General features: G+C 52.8%; 1 protein-coding gene across 1 annotated transcript in view; it reads left to right on the top strand.

The window, feature by feature from the left end:
- Nucleotides 1-1,961: 1,961 nt before the first annotated feature.
- The window catches only part of LOC132393518 (sodium channel subunit beta-1-like), a 141,732-nt gene continuing 125,494 nt past the window's right edge, over nt 1,962-18,199 (top strand). The window contains exon 1 of the mRNA XM_059968930.1: nt 1,962-2,285. Coding sequence (XP_059824913.1) covers nt 2,234-2,285 — 52 coding nt within the window. The 5' untranslated portion in view covers nt 1,962-2,233. The remainder of the gene's footprint in view (nt 2,286-18,199) is intronic.

Below are 18,199 nucleotides of genomic sequence, written 5' to 3'. Positions count from 1 at the left end.
TCACTTACCCCTCATCTTTCTACATCCCCCTTCCCTCCCTTCTGTCTCAACCCTCCTCCTCACTTACTGCCCCTCTTTCTATCCCTCCCTCACTTTCCCCCTCTCCCACTACCTGCCCCTCCTTATTGCATCCCCACCCTCCCATTTCTCCCCCACACTTTTCCCCATTTCTTTCCTCTCCTCATTCCATTTTCACTCCCTCCTATTTCTCTCTTTTGCTTCCCACTTCCTCTCCCCCTTTCTCCCCCTCTCGCCCACCCCATTCTCTTCTCCTGCCTCCTATCTCTGCGCCTCCACTCTCCCCAACTCCCTTCTCTCGCAAGACCTTAAGACATGGAAACAGAATCAAGCCCTTCAGCCCTTTGAGTCAGCTCTGTCATGTTCATATTCTCACCCTCAAACCAATTCTTCTGCTTTCCCCCCCATAACCTTTGATGCCCTTTCTAATCAAAGATCTTCACTTTAATTATACCTAATGACTTTACCTCCACAGCCGCCTGTGGCAGTGAAATCCACAGATGCGCCAGCCTTTGGCTAAAGAGATTCTAAAAGGGGTGTCCTATTCTGAGGCTGTGCCCTCTGGTCCTAGACTCCCTCACTAAAGGAAGCATCCTCTCCACTATCTGGGCCTTTCAGTATTTGCTAGGTCTCAATGAGATTCCCCCTCATTCTTGTAATCTCCAGCAAACACAGGCCCAGAGCCAACAAATGCTTCGCATTCATTAACCCTTTCATTCCCGGGATCATTCTCATGAACCTCCTCTCCAATGGCAGCACATCCTTTCTTAGGTAAGGGGCCCAAAACCGTTCTGAATAGCCTGCTGTGTGACCAGTGCCTTATAAATCTTCGGCATTATATCCTTGCTTTTATATTCTATTCCTCTCAAAATAAATGCTAACATTGTGTTTACCTTCTTTACCACCGACTTGCAAGATAATTTTAAAGGGTCCAGCACTGAGACTCCCAAGCCCCCTTGCACCCATCCCCTTTCTCCTCTCCTCTCTACACCTTCTCATTGCCTCCTATTGCCCCAACTTTCTCCTCTCTCACACTCCCTCCCTTCTCTATCCCTCCCCCAATCCACTCCCTCACCTCAATTCTGCATCATCCTTCTGTATCCCCAGATCCCTCCATCTCTTTTCTTCCCTATCCTTCTCCCTCATCCCTCCTCCACACTCACTCCTCACCATCCTCTGTCTAACTCTCTCTTTCTTCCCAAAGCCCTCCTCATTTTCTACCCTCTCCCTGCTCTCTTAGTCTCCCACATTCGCTCTCTCCTTCCCATCATACTCCACCCTCTCTCTCCTTCCTCCTCCACCACCTCCCCACCCCACTCTCTCTCCCTCTATCCCTCAATTCTTCCTTCTCTCTCCCCCATCTCACATTACAGTCTTCAAAGATCACTCTCCTTCCTCATCCCTACTCACCCCTCCCACCCCTCTCTCTCTCTGCCCCTTCTGTCCCCTCCCTCCTCTCCCCCCTCCTTTCATTGCCTCCTCTCCGCATCCTGGTCTCTCCCTACCCCTGTCCTTTTCCACTTCCTCCACTCTTCCTTCTACACCCTCTTTGCCACCCCTCCCTCTGCCCCTCATCCCCTTTCACCTCCTCCCCTCAGCAAGGCTCCTCTGCTCTCCCTCCTTTCTCACCACACCACCCTCATACCTCCGCTCCCGTCCCCTCTCCCGCCCCTCCCTCCCCTGCCTCCTTCTCCTCCTCCCTCCCCTTATTTGCCACACTCCCTCTACTTTACCCCACTCACCCCTCCCTTCTCTCCACACTCCTCCCCGTTTCTCCTCCCCTGCCTTTCCCCTTTTTTTTATTTTTCCTTCTTCCCTCGTTCCCCCTATCCTCTTTCCAGCTCTTTCTCCCCCTTCTCCACCTCCTCTCTCTCTCTCTCTCCCACAGCCCCCTCCTTCCCTCTCTCGCACTGCAGCACACATCCACACATCCGCAGCGCGCTTCTCGCCCGCCGCTCTCACCCGGAACGCAACCCGTCTCCGGCTCCCGCACTCGGCCGTTTCTATAAATACCTGCTCAAGATTTAAGAACTCCTTTGACGGCAGATGTGAGATCTCTCCAAAACGGCCGGCCCGGCCTCCGTGCTATTGCCAGGGCCTTTCATGTTTTGGTTCGTGGAGTTTTGCGGGATAAAAGAACGCACCATGTGGCTGTTGAGGCAGTAATCTTGCAGCAAGGATTTATCATTGAACCTTACCGGCTGCCGGGTCTACAATGGATTCTCTTAAAAGGATTTTACTCTACGCCAGTCTTTGCTTGTTTTGGGGTGAGTTATCATTCAGTGTGTCCTAATACCAGGCTTCTGTGTGAGGGGGGAGGAGGGGATTGACACTTATGCAGAGATGATTGAACATCTGACTGAGACGGTTAAATCAGAAAGGGTCATTCAAATAAGAATCAGATCGCTGACAATTCTCTTCTTAAATCGTTAACACCAGAGGAGTCTGTTAAATCGCACAAGGGCCGTTCATTTAAAGCACCGATGGCAGAAAATCCTCTTCTTCAGATGCCAGATCAAGGGGACAGTGTAGGTACTAATCAATTTAACACGCGGTGGGGTGACAATTCCCTGCTCTGCAATAAACAGGCGCCGGTGTAAATAGAGACGAGTTTTGAAACCCCAAACCCCCTCCCCCCACCTCGGAGAGGATTTCTGACAGTAACGCAGCTCATATTCAGAGGACGCTGATAAATAACAAGGAATCTCTTCACTTGGACGAAACACCCTCCCCCCCCCCCCCACCCCCGTTTGCCGGGTCGAGGGCACCCCACTCTGAAGGACACGGACTATGAAGCCAGATATGAAATCCATTCAAAACAGAAGCAAGGTGTATTATTTATCTCTATCCCCTATTCCCCCCCTTCTGTGTCCCTCCTCCTTCCTCCCCCTCAATCCCCTCCCACAATCTCCCTCCCCTCCCACCATCACCACTCCTGCTCTCCTCTCCCAGTTTCTCCCTCCTCCTCTCCCCCAACTTCTCCCTTCCCTTCCCTCTCCCCTCACACCTTTCTCCTCCCACCTTTCTCCTTCCCCCTCCCCTCCCACCTACTCCCTCCCCCTCCCCTCCCGCCTACTCCCCCCTCCCCTCCGTTTGAATGTTAGACACTCCAGACCTGGGGGGATACTGTTACACTGTAAAGGGTGGCCAATCTGCAGTGGATTTATTGTGAGATCTCTCTTGGAGGTACACACTAGACACTCCACAACCAGGGAACACTTGCCTTTTTAAGATAAGGAGAATCTTTAATCCCTGGCGAATCTGATAATCAGAACTAGGGGATACCGTTATTAAATAAAGGGTTATTCGTTCAGCTCTGAGATTGTACAGTTTCTTCATTAACGATGCAAGGTTAAGCCAGCACACTAGACCAGGTGATGATTTGTCTCTCTCTGCAGTATCTTTTTTGGCAGCGCAGAACCAGGAGATATGATGATAAATACAAGGTCATCATTTAACATAAATGAGGTGAACTTACCTCATATCCTCTCCCGTATATCAGGCAAGCTCAGAATTGTGGGGTGGGAGGGATCTCTCCCAAGAAACAATTCTTTCTCTTTCCTCCTCTTCTTCTCTCTCCTGCCACCTTTTCTTTTCTCTCCTTTCCTCTCTGTCACTCTTTCCTTATCCCCTCTCCCTCTCTCTCATTTGCCCCCTCTTTCCCCCTTGCCACCCCCCATCCCCTCTCCTTCCCACTCCCTCTAAGTGGCGGTTAGGTGGGGTGGGAAGAAAAAGGTGAGGGGTTCCCTGCCCAGCCTGAGGACAGTGGAGGATTGCAGAGACTCCAGAACTGTATGAGAGAGGAGCTCCCTCAGAATAGGGTAGGGATTCTTTGGGGGAGAAGGAAAGTGGAGGATCCCTTCCGAGGGACAGGAAGGGCATTGTAGGAAATGAGGGGGAGAGAGGAACGAATGAGGGAGGGATGTGCAGAAAGGAGGGGCAGTTAAAAAGGACAGTGAGAGGGAGGAGAGACCCTGAGAGCTGATCGGCAGAGTGGCGACAGAAGCTGGGAGAATGTGTCTGAGGGGTCTGTACTGACGGGGTGGGGGGGCTCATCTCGGTCACAGCTGTAGACACTCAAAGTTAAAGCCGCTCCCAGTGAGACCAGCCCTCCTGCAGGAAAGGACATGGGGCTTTCTCCTTCCACAGAGAACTATACACACCTCCGCAGTAACACATGGCTGGTGGAGTTCACAAACAGTCGTCACAGCCCAGAGGTCTCAGAGGGAGTGTGAGTGAGTTCGTGAGATACACATGTATTTATGTGTTTGTGTGTGTGTGTATATATACATGTTTGTGTGCCAAGATCTGGGCCAGAGAACCAGAGGTGCAGGTGTTTCTGAAATGAGGAGGGAGCGGAGGAGAGGGAACTTGAAAACGGGATTCAGGGTAGTTTGAGGCTGAATCAGAACATCAGATAATGGTTGAGAGTTGGAAGTGAAGGCTCACGGTGACAGGAGACAGGGCAGGGCAGGTGGTCGGAGGGGGTCACAGAGACAGGAGATTGGGCACAATGTGGTGGCCGGGGGAGGGGGTTGGGCTCACAGGATAGGGAAAGGGTGTACTGGCTAGATGGGAAGGAGGGGGTCACACTAGTGGGGAGAGGCCAGAGGGAGTCACCGAGACCGGGAGAGTGTGTCGCCTGAAAGGGCTCACAGAGGTAGGTAGGGTTGAGGTCAAATTTAAATCAGAACTATTATTAGTGTGGACTGGAATGGTCTGTTTGCACCCTGTTCTCAGTATCCGCTGTACGGGTTATAGGATTTGAACTAGGAATGGCGCTAGGTTTCCATCCACAGTGCGTCTCTCCCTCCTCATTGACCTTTCCATCCACAGTGCTCCTCAGCGACCCCCACAGCGCTCTGCTCCCTCTGCTGGATCCACTCTGAATTGCAGGGGACGCAAACTTCTCCAATCCATGCAATCTTTCTTTCAACGCGTTCCTCCCTCCGCCACTGTCCCCCTCCCCAACACACACACAACCGGGCCTCGTCTCCCTTCTCAGCTGGAAGCCCCGTCCCTTTTTCGATCTTTGGCGTCGCTCTTGCTGTTCTGTTCCGTGCAACTTGTCTGGAATTAGCTGCCGGACGAGTTGGTAGAGTAATTGCAGCTGTGATTTTCAGGAGGTGCTTGGATCGGCCACCGATTGGGTTTTAGGATCTAAACACGAAAAATTGAGATTAGTTTAGCCGTCTGGTCCGCAAGGGAAATGTGGGCCAAATCACCGATTTTGGGCTAAACCATAATGTAACCACAATTTGAAAAGTTGTTGGAACACTGGAAGTGGTTTATTATTGTCACATGTATGGTGCAAACCTTGAATACTGACCATGCTGATCAGATCACCACACAGTACCTTCAGGCAGACCAAGGTAAAACAATCACAGCATGCAGAATAAAGTGTAACAGCTACAGCAAAAGTGAACTGCAGGTGCAAAGTCATAATGAGGTAGATTGTGAGATCAAGAGACCAATTTATCACATTGAATAGTCTTATAATAGTGGGATAGAAAGGCTTTTGTATCTTCTGCCCTATGGGAGGAGGAAAAGTGAGAAAGCTGGTGCGGTGGGGACTGTGACAATGCTGGCTGAATTCCATGGCAGTGGGAAGAGTAGATGGAGTCCATGGAGGGGTGACTCTTTCCATGATGTGCTGAGCAGTTGCCATACCAAGCTATGAGGCACGGTGCAGGCTCCCAATGGTGTATGGTGTAGGCTCTCACTGTGAGTACGGTGTAGTCCCTCTCTGTCTCTATGGTGCAGGCTCCCAATGGTGTACGGTGTAGGCTCTCACTGTGAGTACGGTGTAGTCCCTCTCTGTCTCTACGGTGCAGGCTCCCAATGGTGTACGGTGTAGGCGCTCTGTGAGTACGGTGTAGTCCCTCTCTGTCTCTACGGTGCAGGCTCCCAATGGTGTACGGTGTAGGCTCTCACTGTGAGTACGGTGTAGTCCCTCTCTGTGTACGGTGCAGGCTCCCAATGGTGTACGTCGTAGGCTCTCTCAGTGTGCATGGTGTAGTCCCTCTCTGTGTCTACAGTGCAGGATCCCAATGGTGTACGGTGTAGTCCCTCTCTGTCTCTACGGTGCAGGCTCCCAATGGTGTACGGTGTAGGCTCTCACTGTGAGTATGGTGTAGACCCTCTGTGTGTACGGTGCAGGCTCCCAATGGTGTACGTCGTAGGCTCTCTCAGTGTGCATGGTGTAGGCTCTCTCTCTGCACACGGTGTAGTCCCTTTCTGTGTGTACAGTGTAGACCCTCTCCCTGTGCATGGTGTAGACACTCTCTGTGTGCACGGTGTAGGCTCTCTCACTGTGCACAGTGTAGGCTCTCTGAGTGTTCACAGTGTAGGTTCCCTGCCAGAGAGCACCTGGTAGATGGTGTAGGCTCTCTCTGTTTGCACGGTGTAGGCACACTTCGGTGCACAGTGTAGTCTCCCCAGGGTGCATGGTGTAAGCTCTCTCACTCTGTGCACGGTGTATGCTCTCTCACTGTGCACGGTGTAGGCTTTCCCTCTTTGCACGGTGTAGGCTCTCTGAGTGTTTACAGTGCAGGTTACCTGCCAGAGTGCACCTGGTGGATGGTGTAGGCTCTCCCTGTTTGCACGATGTTGGCACACTTTGGTGCACAGTGTAGGCTCCCCAGGGTGCATGGTGGAAGCTCTCTCAATGTGCACGGTGTAGGCTCTCTGTGTACGGTGTAGGCTCTCTCTGTGTGCACGATGTTGGCACACTTTGGTGCACAGTGTAGGCTCCCCAGGGTGCATGGTGGAAGCTCTCTCTCTCTGTGTACGATGTAGGCTCTCTCACTGTCCACGGTGTAGGCTCTCTATGTGTGCATGGAGTAGGCTTTCTCTGTTTGCACGATGTAGGCACTCTCTGGTGCACAATGTAGGCTCTCTCCGTGTGTACGATGTAGGGTCTCTCTCTGTGTGTACGGTGTAGGGTCTCTCTCTGTGTGTACGGTGTAGGGTCTCTCTCAGTGTGTACGGTGTAGGCTGTCTTTCTTTTCACGGTGTAGGCCTTCTCTCTGGTGCACGGTGTAGGCTTTCTCTGTGAGTATGGAGTAGACCCTCAGTGTGCACGGTGTAGGCTCTCTATGTGTGCACGGTGTAAGCTCTCTCTGTGTGTACAGTGTATGCCCTCTCTCTTTGCATGTTGTAGGCCTCTCTCTTTGCACGGTGTAGGCTCTCAGTGTGAACGGTGTAGGCTCTCTCACTGTGCACAGTGTAGGTTCTCTATGCGTGCATGGTGTAGGCTTTCTCTGTTTGCATGATGTAGACACTCTCTGGTGCACAGTGTAGGCTCTCTCCGTGAGTACGGTGTAGACCCTCTCTGTGTACGGTGCAGGCTCCCAATGGTGTACGGTGTAGGCGCTCACTGTGTGTACGGTGTAGACCCTCTCTGTGTACGGTGCAGACTCCCAATGGTGTACGGTGTAGGCTCTCACTGTGAGTACGGTGTAGACCCTCTGTGTACGATGCAGGCTCCCAATGGTGTACGGTGTAGGCGCTCACTGTGTGTACGGTGTAGACCCTCTCTGTGTATGGTGCAGACTCCCAATGGTGTACGGTGTAGGCGCTCACTGTGAGTATGGTGTAGTCCCTCTCTGTGTCTACAGTGCAGGATCCCAATGGTGTACGGTGTAGGCTCTCACTGTGAGTACGGTGTAGACCCTCTGTGTGTACGGTGCAGGCTCCCAATGGTGTACGTCGTAGGCTCTCTCAGTGTGCATGGTGTAGGCTCTCTCTCTGCACACGGTGTAGTGCCTCTCTGTGTGTACAGTGTAGACCCTCTCCCTGTGCATGTTGAAGGCTCACGCTGTGTGCACGGTGTAGGCCCTCCCTGTGTGTACGGTGTAGGCTCTCTCTGTGTGTACGGTGCTCAGTGTAGGCTTTCTCTGTTTGCATGGTGTAGGCTCTCTCTCTGTGTACGGTGTAGGCTCTATCTCTGTGTACGGTGTAGGCCCTCTCTCTTTGCACGGTGTAGGCTCTCAGTGTGTACGGTGTAGGCTCTCTTTGTTGCACGGTGTAGTCTCTCTCTTTGGTGCACAGTGTAGGCTCTCTATGTGTGCATGATGTAGGCTCTCTATGTGTGCACGGTGTAGGCTTTATCTGTTTGCATGGTGTAGGCCCTCTCACTGTGCACGCTGTAGGCTGTCTCAGTGTGCACGGTGTAGGCTCTCTGAGTGTTCACAGTGTAGGTTCCCTGCCAGAGGGTACCTGATAGATAGTGTAGTTTCTCTCAGTGTGCACGGTGTAGTCTCTCTCTTTGGTGCACAGTGTAGACTCTCTATGTGTGCACGGTGTAAGCTTTCTCTGTTTGCACGGTGTAGGCTCTCTCAGTGTGCACGGTGTAGGCTCTCTGAGTGTTCACAGTGTAGGTACCCTGCCAGAGGGTACCTGGTAGATGGTGTAGGTTCTCTCAGTGTGCACGATGTAGGCTCTCTCTGTGTGTGCATAGTGCATTCTCTCTCTGCTGCATGTCAGTCTCTCCCTGGCGCATGGTGCAGGTTTTCCCAGGTTTACAGTGTCAGGTCTCCCTGGTGTATGGTGTAGGCTCTCTCTGTGTGTACGGTGTAGGGTCTCTCTCTGTGTGTACGGTGTAGGGTCTCTCTCTGTGCACGGTATAGGCTCTCTCTGTGTGTACGGTGTAGATCCTCTGTGTGTACGGTGTAGGGTCTCTCTCTGGTGTATGTTGTAGGCTCTCTCTGTTTGCACGGTGTAGGCTCTCTCTGTGTGTACGGTGTAGGGTCTCTCTCTGTGTACGGTGTAGACCCTCTCTCTTTGCACGGTGTTGGCTCTCAGTGTGTATGGTGTAGGCTCTCTTTGTTGCACGGTGTAGTCTCTCTCTTTGGTGCACAGTGTAGGCTTTCTCTGTTTGCATGGTGTAGGCTCTCTCTCTGTGTACGGTGTAGGCTCTCTCTCTGTGCATGGTGTATGCCCTCCCTGTGTGTACGGTGTAGACCCTCTCTCCTTGCATGGTGTAGGCTCTCTCAGTGTGTACGGAGTAGGCCCTCTTTCTTTTCACGGTGTAGGCCTTCTCTTTGGTGCATGGTGTAGGCTTTCTCTGTGAGTACGGTGTAGACCCTCAGTGTGTACGGTGTAGGCTCTCTGTGTGTTCACGGTGTAGGCTTTCTCTGGTGCACGGTCTAGGCCCTCTCTCTTTGCATGGTGTAGGCTTTCACTGTTTGCACGGTGTAGGCTCTCTCACTGTTCACAGTGTAGGCTCTCTATGTGTGCATGGTGTAGGCTTTCTCTGTTTGCATGATGTAGGCTCTCCCTGGTGCACGGTGTAGGCTCTCTGAGTGTTCACAGTGTAGGTTCCCTGCCAGGCTGCACCTGGTGCATGGTGTAGGCTTTCTCTGTTTGCATGGTGTAGGCCCTTTCTCTGGTGCATGGTGTAGTCTCTCTCTCTCTGTACGGTGCAGGCTCTCTCTGTGTGTGCATAGTGCACTCTCTCTCTGCTGCACGTCATAGTCTCTCCCTGGCGCATGGTGCTGATTTTCCCAGGTGTACGGTGTAAGGTCTCCCTGGTTTACTGTGTAGGCTCTCTCTGTGTGTACGGTGTAGGCCCTCTTTCTTTTCACAGTGTAGGCCCTTTCTCTGGTGCATGGTCTAGGCTCTCTCACTGTGCACGGTGTAGGCTCTCTCTGTTTGCACGGTGTAGGCACACTTTGGTGCACAGTGTAGTTTCCCCAGGGTGCATGGTGTAAGCTATTTCTCTCTGTGCACGGTGTAGGCTCGCTCTGTGTGTGCACAGTGCACTCTCTCTCTGCTGCACATCATAGTCTCTCCCTGGCGCATGGTGCGGGTTTTCCCAGGTTTACAGTGTCGGGTCTCCCTGGTGTATGGTGTAGGCTCTCTCAGTGTGTACGGTGTAGGCTTTCTCTGTGTGTACGGTGTAGGCCCTCTGTGTGTGTACGGAGAAGGCTCTCAATGGTGTACGGTGTAGGCTCTCTCTGTGTGTACGGTGTAGACCCTCAGTGTGTACGGTGTAGGCTCCCTATGTGTGTATGGTGTAGGCCCTCTCTCTTTGCATAGTGTAGGCTTCTCTTTTTGCACGGTGTAGGCTCTCTCAGTGTGTACGGTGTAGCCTCTCTCTGTGTGTACGGTGTAGGCTTTCTCTGTGTGTACGGTGTAGGGTCTCTCTCTCTGTGTACGGTGTAGGGTCTCTCTCTCTGTGTATGGTGTATGCTCCCTCAGTGTGTACGGTGTAGGCTCTCTCAGTGTGTGCAGTGTAGGCTTTCTTTCTTTTTACAGTGTAGGCCTTCTCTCTGGTGCATGGTGTAGGCTTTCTCTGTGAGTATGGAGTAGACCTTTAGTGTATACGGTGTAGGCTCCCTCACTGTGCACGGTGTAGGCTCTCTATGTGTGCACGGTGTAAGCTCTCTCTGTGTGTACGGTGTAGGCCCTCTCTCTTTGCATGTTGTAGGCCTCTCTCTTTGCACGGTGTAGGCTCTCAGTGTGAATGGTGTAGGCTCTCTCACTGTGTACGGTGTAGGCTCTCTCTGTTTGCACAGTGTAGGCACACTTTGGTGCACAGTGTAGGCTCCCCAGGGTGCATGATGAAGCTCTGTGCACGGTGTAGGTTCTCTCTGTGTGTACGGTGTAGGCTCTCTCTGTGTGTGCATAGTGCACTCTCTCTGCTGCATGTCATAGTCTCTCCCTGGCGCATGGTGCAGGTTTTCCCATGTGTACAGTGTAGGTTCTCCCTGGTGTATGATGTAGGCTCTCTCTGTGTGTACGGTGTAGTCCCTCTCTGTGTACGATGCAGGCTCCCAATGGTGTACGGTGTAGGCGCTCACTGTGAGTACGGTGTAGTCCCTCTCTGTGTACGATGCAGGCTCCCAATGGTTTACGGTGTAGGCGCTCACTGTGAGTACGGTGTGGACCCCCTCTGTGTCTACAGTGCAGACTCCCAATGGTGTATGGTGTAGGCTCTCACTGTGAGTACGGTGTAGTCCCTCTCTGTGTACGATGCAGGCTCCCAATGGTGTACGGTGTAGGCTCTCACTGTGAGTACGGTGTAGTCCCTCTCTGTGTATACGGTGCAGACACCCAATGGTGTACGGTGTAGGCTCTCACTGTGAGTACGGTGTAGTCCCTCTCTGTGTACGATGCAGGCTCCCAATGGTGTACGGTGTAGGCGCTCACTGTGAGTACGGTGTAGTCCCTCTCTGTGTATATGGTGCAGACTCCCAATGGTGTATGGTGCAGGCGCTCTCTGTGAGTACGGTGTAGTCCCTCTCTGTGTATACAGTGCAGGATCCCAATGGTGTACGGTGTAGGCGCTCACTGTGAGTACGGTGTAGTCCCTCTCTGTGTATATGGTGCAGACTCCCAATGGTGTACGGTGCAGGCGCTCACTGTGAGTACGGTGTAGTCCCTCTCTGTGTATACAGTGCAGGATCCCAATGGTGTACGGTGTAGGCGCTCACTGTGAGTACGGTGTAGACCCTCTCTGTGTCTAAGGTGCAGGCTCCCAATGGTGTACGGTGTAGGCTCTCTCTGTGAGTACGGTGTAGACCCTCTGTGTGTATGGTACAGGCTCCCAATGGTGTACATCGTAGGCTCTCTCAGTGTGCATGGTGTAAGTTCTCTCTCTCTGCACACGGTGTAGTCCCTCTCTGTGTGTACAGTGTAGACCCTCTCCCTGTGCATGGTGAAGGCTCACACTGTGTGCACGGTGTAGGCCCTCCCTGTGTGTACGGTGTAGGCCCTCTCTCCTTGCACGGTGTAGGCTCTCTCTGTGTGTATGGTGTAGGCACTCACTCTGGTGCACACTGTAGGCTCTCTGTGTGTACGGTGCTCAGTGTAGGCTCTCTATGTGTGCACGGTGTAGGCTTTCTCTGTTTGCATGGTGTAGGCTCTATCTCTGTGTACGGTGCAGGGTCTCTCTCTGTGTGTACGGTGTATGCTCCCTCAGTGGGTGCGGTGTAGGCTCTCTCAGTGGGTGCGGTGTAGGCTCTCTCAGTGGGTGCGGTGTAGGCTCTCTCAGTGGGTGCGGTGCAGGCTCTCTCAGTGTGTGCAGTGTAGGCTTTCTTTCTTTTTACGGTGTAGGCCTTCTCTCTGGTGCACGGTGTAGGCTTTCTCTGTTAGTACGGTGTAGTCCCTCAGTGTGTACAGTATAGGCTCCCTCACTGTGCATGGTGTAGGCTCTCTATGTGTGCACGGTGCAGGCTCTCTCAGTGTGTGCAGTGTAGGCTTTCTTTCTTTTTACGGTGTAGGCCTTCTCTCTGGTGCATGGTGTAGGCTTTCTCTGTTTGCATGGTGTAGGCACTCTCTGGTGCACGGTGTAGGCTCTCTCTATGCACGGTGTAGGCTTTCTGTGTTTGCACGGTGTAGGCTCTCTGAATGTTCACAGTGTAGGCACACTTTGGTGCACAGTGTAGGCTCCCCAGGGTGCATGATGAAGCTCTGTGCACGGTGTAGGTTCTCTCTGTGTGTGCATAGTGCACTCTTTCTGTGTGCATAGTGCACTCTCTCTGCTGCATGTCATAGTCTCTCCCTGGCGCATGGTGCAGGTTTTCCCATGTGTACAGTGTAGGTTCTCCCTGGTGTATGATGTAGTCTCTCTCTCTGTGTACGCTGTAGACGCTCTGTGTATACGGTGCAGGCTCCCAATGGTGTACGGTGTAGGCGCTCACTGTGAGTACGGTGTAGGCCCTCTCTCCTTGCACGGTGTAGGCTCTCTCTGTGTGTACGCTGTAGACGCTCTGTGTATACGGTGCAGGCTCCCAATGGTGTACGGTGTAGGCGCTCACTGTGAGTACGGTGTAGACCCTCTGTGTATACGGTGCAGACTCCCAATGGTGTACGTCGTAGGCTCTCTCAGTGTGCATGGTGTAGGATCTCTCTCTGCACACGGTGTAGTCCCTCTCTGTGTGTACAGTGTAGACCCTCTCCCTGTGCATGGTGAAGGCTCACGCTGTGTGCACGGTGTATGCCCTCCCTGTGTGTATGGTGTAGGCTCTCTCTGTGTGTACGGTGTAGGCCCTCTCTCCTTGCACTGTGTGAATGGTGTAGGCACTCACTCTGGTGCACACTGTAGGCTCTCTGTGTGTACGGTGCTCAGTGTAGGCTCTCTATGTGTGCACGGTGTAGGCTTTCTCTGTGTGTACGGTGTAGGCCCTCTCTCCTTGCACGGTGTAGGCTCTCTCTGTGTGTATGGTGTAGGCACTCACTCTGGTGCACACTGTAGGCTCTCTGTGTGTACGGTGCTCAGTGTAGGCTCTCTATGTGTGCACGGTGTAGGCTTTCTCTGTGTGTACGGTGTAGGCCCTCTCTCCTTGCACGGTGTAGGCTCTCTCTGTGTGTATGGTGTAGGCACTCACTCTGGTGCACACTGTAGGCTCTCTATGTGTGCACGGTGTAGGCTTTCTCTGTTTGCATGGTGTAGGCACTCTCTGGTGCACGGTGTAGGCTCTCTCTATGCACGGTGTAGGCTTTCTGTGTTTGCACGGTGTAGGCTCTCTGAATGTTCACAGTGTAGGCACACTTTGGTGCACAGTGTAGGCTCCCCAGGGTGCATGATGAAGCTCTGTGCACGGTGTAGGTTCTCTCTGTGTGTGCATAGTGCACTCTTTCTGTGTGCATAGTGCACTCTCTCTGCTGCATGTCATAGTCTCTCCCTGGCGCATGGTGCAGGTTTTCCCATGTGTACAGTGTAGGTTCTCCCTGGTGTATGATGTAGTCTCTCTCTCTGTGTACGCTGTAGACGCTCTGTGTATACGGTGCAGGCTCCCAATGGTGTACGGTGTAGGCGCTCACTGTGAGTACGGTGTAGGCCCTCTCTCCTTGCACGGTGTAGGCTCTCTCTGTGTGTACGCTGTAGACGCTCTGTGTATACGGTGCAGGCTCCCAATGGTGTACGGTGTAGGCGCTCACTGTGAGTACGGTGTAGACCCTCTGTGTATACGGTGCAGACTCCCAATGGTGTACGTCGTAGGCTCTCTCAGTGTGCATGGTGTAGGATCTCTCTCTGCACACGGTGTAGTCCCTCTCTGTGTGTACAGTGTAGACCCTCTCCCTGTGCATGGTGAAGGCTCACGCTGTGTGCACGGTGTATGCCCTCCCTGTGTGTATGGTGTAGGCTCTCTCTGTGTGTACGGTGTAGGCCCTCTCTCCTTGCACTGTGTGAATGGTGTAGGCACTCACTCTGGTGCACACTGTAGGCTCTCTGTGTGTACGGTGCTCAGTGTAGGCTCTCTATGTGTGCACGGTGTAGGCTTTCTCTGTGTGTACGGTGTAGGCCCTCTCTCCTTGCACGGTGTAGGCTCTCTCTGTGTGTATGGTGTAGGCACTCACTCTGGTGCACACTGTAGGCTCTCTGTGTGTACGGTGCTCAGTGTAGGCTCTCTATGTGTGCACGGTGTAGGCTTTCTCTGTGTGTACGGTGTAGGCCCTCTCTCCTTGCACGGTGTAGGCTCTCTCTGTGTGTATGGTGTAGGCACTCACTCTGGTGCACACTGTAGGCTCTCTATGTGTGCACGGTGTAGGCTTTCTCTGTTTGCATGGTGTAGGCTCTATCTCTGTGTACGGTGTAGGCTCTCTCTCTGTGTACGGTGTAGGGTCTCTCTCTGTGCACGGTGTAGGCTCTCTCTGTGTACGGTGTAGATCCTCTGTGTGTACGGTGTAGGGTCTCTCTCTGGTGTACGGTGTAGGCTGTCTCAGTGTGTATGGTGTAGGCTCTCTCAGTGTGTACGGAGCAGGCCCTCTTTGTTTTCACGTTGTAGACCTTCTCTGTGGTGCACGTTGTAGGCTTTCTCTGTGAGTACAGTGTAGACCCTCAGTGTGTACAGGCTCTCTCACTGTGCACGGTGTAGGCTCTCTCACTTTGCATGGTGTAGGCTCTCTGTGTGTTCACGGTGTAGGCTTTCTCTGGTGCACAGTGTAGGCCCTCTCTCTTTGCAAGATGAAGGCTTTCTCTGTTTGCATGGTGTAGGCTCTCTGAGTGTTCACAGTGTAGGTTCCCTGCCAGGGTGCACCTGGTGGATGGTGTAGGCTTTCTCTGTTTGCATGATGTAGGCAATCTCTCTGTGTGTACGGTGTAGGCACTCTCTGTGTGTGCATAGTGCACTCTCTGCTACATGTCATAGTCTCTCCCTGGCGCATGGTGCAGGTTTTCCCAGGTGTACGGTGTAGGGTCTCCCTGGTTTACGGTGTAGGCTCTCTCTGTGTGCACGATGTAGGTTCTCTCTGTGTGTGCATAGTGCACTCTCTCTCTGCTGCATTTCATAGTCTCTCCCTGGCGCATGGTGCAGGTTTCCCCAGGTTTACAGTTTAGGGTCTCCCTGGTGTATGGAGTAGGCTCTCTCTGTATACAGTGTAGGGTCTCTCTCTCTGTGTACGGTGTAGGCTCTCTTTGTGTGTACGGTGTAGATCCTCTGTGTGTACCCTGTAGGGTCTCTCCCTGGTGTACGGTGAGGGTCTCTCTCTGGTGTACAGTGTAGGCTGTCTCATTGTGCACGGTGTAAGCTCTCTCAATGTGTACGGAGTAGGCCCTCTTTGTTTTCACGGTATAGGCTTTCTCTGTGACTACGGTGTAGACCCTCAGTGTGTACGGTGTAGGCTCTCTGTGTGTTCACGGTGTAGGCTTTCTCTGGTGCACGGTCTAGGCCCTCTCTCTTTGCATGGTGTAGGCTTTCACTGTTTGCACGGTGTAGGCTCTCTCACTGTTCACGGTGTCGGCTCTCTATGTGTGCATGGTGTAGGCTTTCTCTGTTTGCATGATGTAGGCTCTCCCTGGTGCACGGTGTAGGCTCTCTGAGTGTTCACAGTGTCGGTTCCCTGCCAGGGTGCACCTGGTGGATGGTGTAGGCTTTCTCTGTTTGCATGGTGTAGGCCCTTTCTCTGGTGCACGGTGTAGTCTCTCTCTCTCTGTACGGTGCAGGCTCTCTCTGTGTGTGCATAGTGCACTCTCTCTCTGCTGCACGTCATAGTCTCTCCCTGGCGCATGGTGCTGATTTTCCCAGGTGTACGGTGTAAGGTCTCCCTGGTTTACTGTGTAGGCTCTCTCTGTGTGTACGGTGTAGGCCCTCTTTCTTTTCACAGTGTAGGCCCTTTCTCTGGTGCATGGTCTAGGCTCTCTCACTGTGCACGGTGTAGGCTCTCTCTGTTTGCACGGTGTAGGCACACTTTGGTGCACAGTGTAGGTTCCCCAGGGTGCATGGTGTAAGCTATTTCTCTCTGTGCACGGTGTAGGCTCTCTCTGTGTGTGCACAGTGCACTCTCTCTCTGCTGCACATCATAGTCTCTCCCTGGCGCATGGTGCAGGTTTTCCCAGGTTTACAGTGTCGGGTCGCCATGGTGTATTGTGTAGGCTCTCTCAGTGTGTACGGTGTAGGCCCTCTGTGTGTGTACGGAGAAGGCTCTCAATGGTGTACGGTGTAGGCTCTCTCTGTGTGTACGGTGTAGACCCTCAGTGTGTACGGTGTAGGCTTTCTCACTCTGCACGGTGTAGGCTCCCTATGTGTGTATGGTGTAGGCCCTCTCTCTTTGCATAGTGTAGGCTTCTCTTTTTGCACGGTGTAGGCTCTCTCAGTGTGTATGGTGTAGGCTCTCTCACTATGCACAGTGTAGGGTCTCTCTGTGTGTGCATAGTGTACTCTCTCCCTGGTGCATTGTGCAGGTTTTCCCAGGTTTACAGTGTCGGGTCTCCCTGGTGTATGGTGTAGGCTCTCTCTGTGTGTACGGTGTAGGGTCTCTCTCTGTGTGTAGGTGTATGCTCCCTCAGTGTGTACAGTGTAGGCTCTCTCAGTGGGTGCGGTGTAGGCTCTCTCAGTGGGTGCGGTGTAGGCTCTCTCAGTATGTGCAGTGTAGGCTTTCTTTCTTTTTACGGTGTAGGCCTTCTCTCTGGTGCACGGTGTAGGCTTTCTCTGTGAGTATGGAGTAGACCCTTAGTGTGTACGGTGTAAGCTCTCTCTGTGTGTACAGTGTACGCCCACTCTCTTTGCATGTTGTAGGCCTCTCTCTTTGCACTGTGTAGGCTCTCAGTGTGAATGGTGTAGGCTCTCTCACTGTGCACAGTGTAGGTTCTCTATGTGTGCATGGTGTAGGCTTTCTCTGTTTGCATGTTGTAGGCACTCTCTGGTGCACGGTGTAGGCTCTCTCTATGCACGGTGTAGGCTTTCTGTGTTTGCACGGTGTAGGCTCTCTGAATGTTCACAGTGTAGGTACACTTTGGTGCACAGTGTAGGCTCCCCAGGGTGCATGATGAAGCTCTGTGCACGGTGTAGGTTCTCTCTGTGTGTACGGTGTAGGCTCTCTCTGTGTGTGCATAGTGCACTCTCTCTCTGCTGCATGTCATAGTCTCTCCCTGGCGCATGGTGCAGGTTTTCCCAGGTGCACGGTGTAAGGTCTCCCTGGTTTACGGTGTAGGCTCTCTCTGTGTGCACGATGTAGGCTCTCTCTGTGTGTGCATAGTGCACTCTCTCTCTGCTGCATTTCATAGTCTCTCCCTGGCGCATGGTGCAGGTTTCCCCAGGTTTACAGTTTAGGGTCTCCCTGGTGTATGGAGTAGGCTCTCTCTGTGTGTACAGTGTAGGGTCTCTCTCTGTGTACGGTGTAGGGTCTCTCTCTGTGCATGGTGTAGGCTCTCTCTGTGTGTACGGTGTAGATCCTCTGTGTGTACCCTGTAGGGTCTCTCCCTGGTGTACGGTGAGGGTCTCTCTCTGGTGTACAGTGTAGGCTGTCTCATTGTGTACGGTGTAGGCTCTCTCAGTGTGTACGGAGTAGGCCCTCTTTGTTTTCACGGTGTAGACCTTCTCTCTGGTGCACGGTGTAGGCTTTCTCTGTGAGTACAGTGTAGACCCTCAGTGTGTACGGGGTAGGCTCTTTCACTGTGCACGGTGTAGGCTCTCTCACTTTGCATGGTGTAGGCTCTCTGTGTGTTCACGGTGTAGGCTTTCTCTGGTGCACAGTGTAGGCCCTCTCTCTTTGCAAGATGAAGGCTTTCTCTCTGTGCACAGTGTAGGCTCTCTGAGTGTTCACAGTGTAGGTTCCCTGCCAGGGTGCACCTGGTGGATGGTGTAGGCTTTCTCTGTTTGCATGGTGTAGGCAATCTCTCTGGTACACGATGTAGGCTCTCTCTATGTGTGCATAGTGCACTCTCTGCTGCATGTCATAGTCTCTCCCTGGCGCATGGTGCAGGTTTTCCCAGGTGTACGGTGTAGGGTCTCCC

This window comes from Hypanus sabinus, chromosome 1 (assembly GCF_030144855.1).
Source record: "Hypanus sabinus isolate sHypSab1 chromosome 1, sHypSab1.hap1, whole genome shotgun sequence".
Classification (NCBI taxonomy): domain Eukaryota; kingdom Metazoa; phylum Chordata; class Chondrichthyes; order Myliobatiformes; family Dasyatidae; genus Hypanus; species Hypanus sabinus.
The sequence above is the reverse complement of the archived record's forward strand: the minus strand, read 5'-3'. Positions and strand labels throughout refer to the sequence as shown.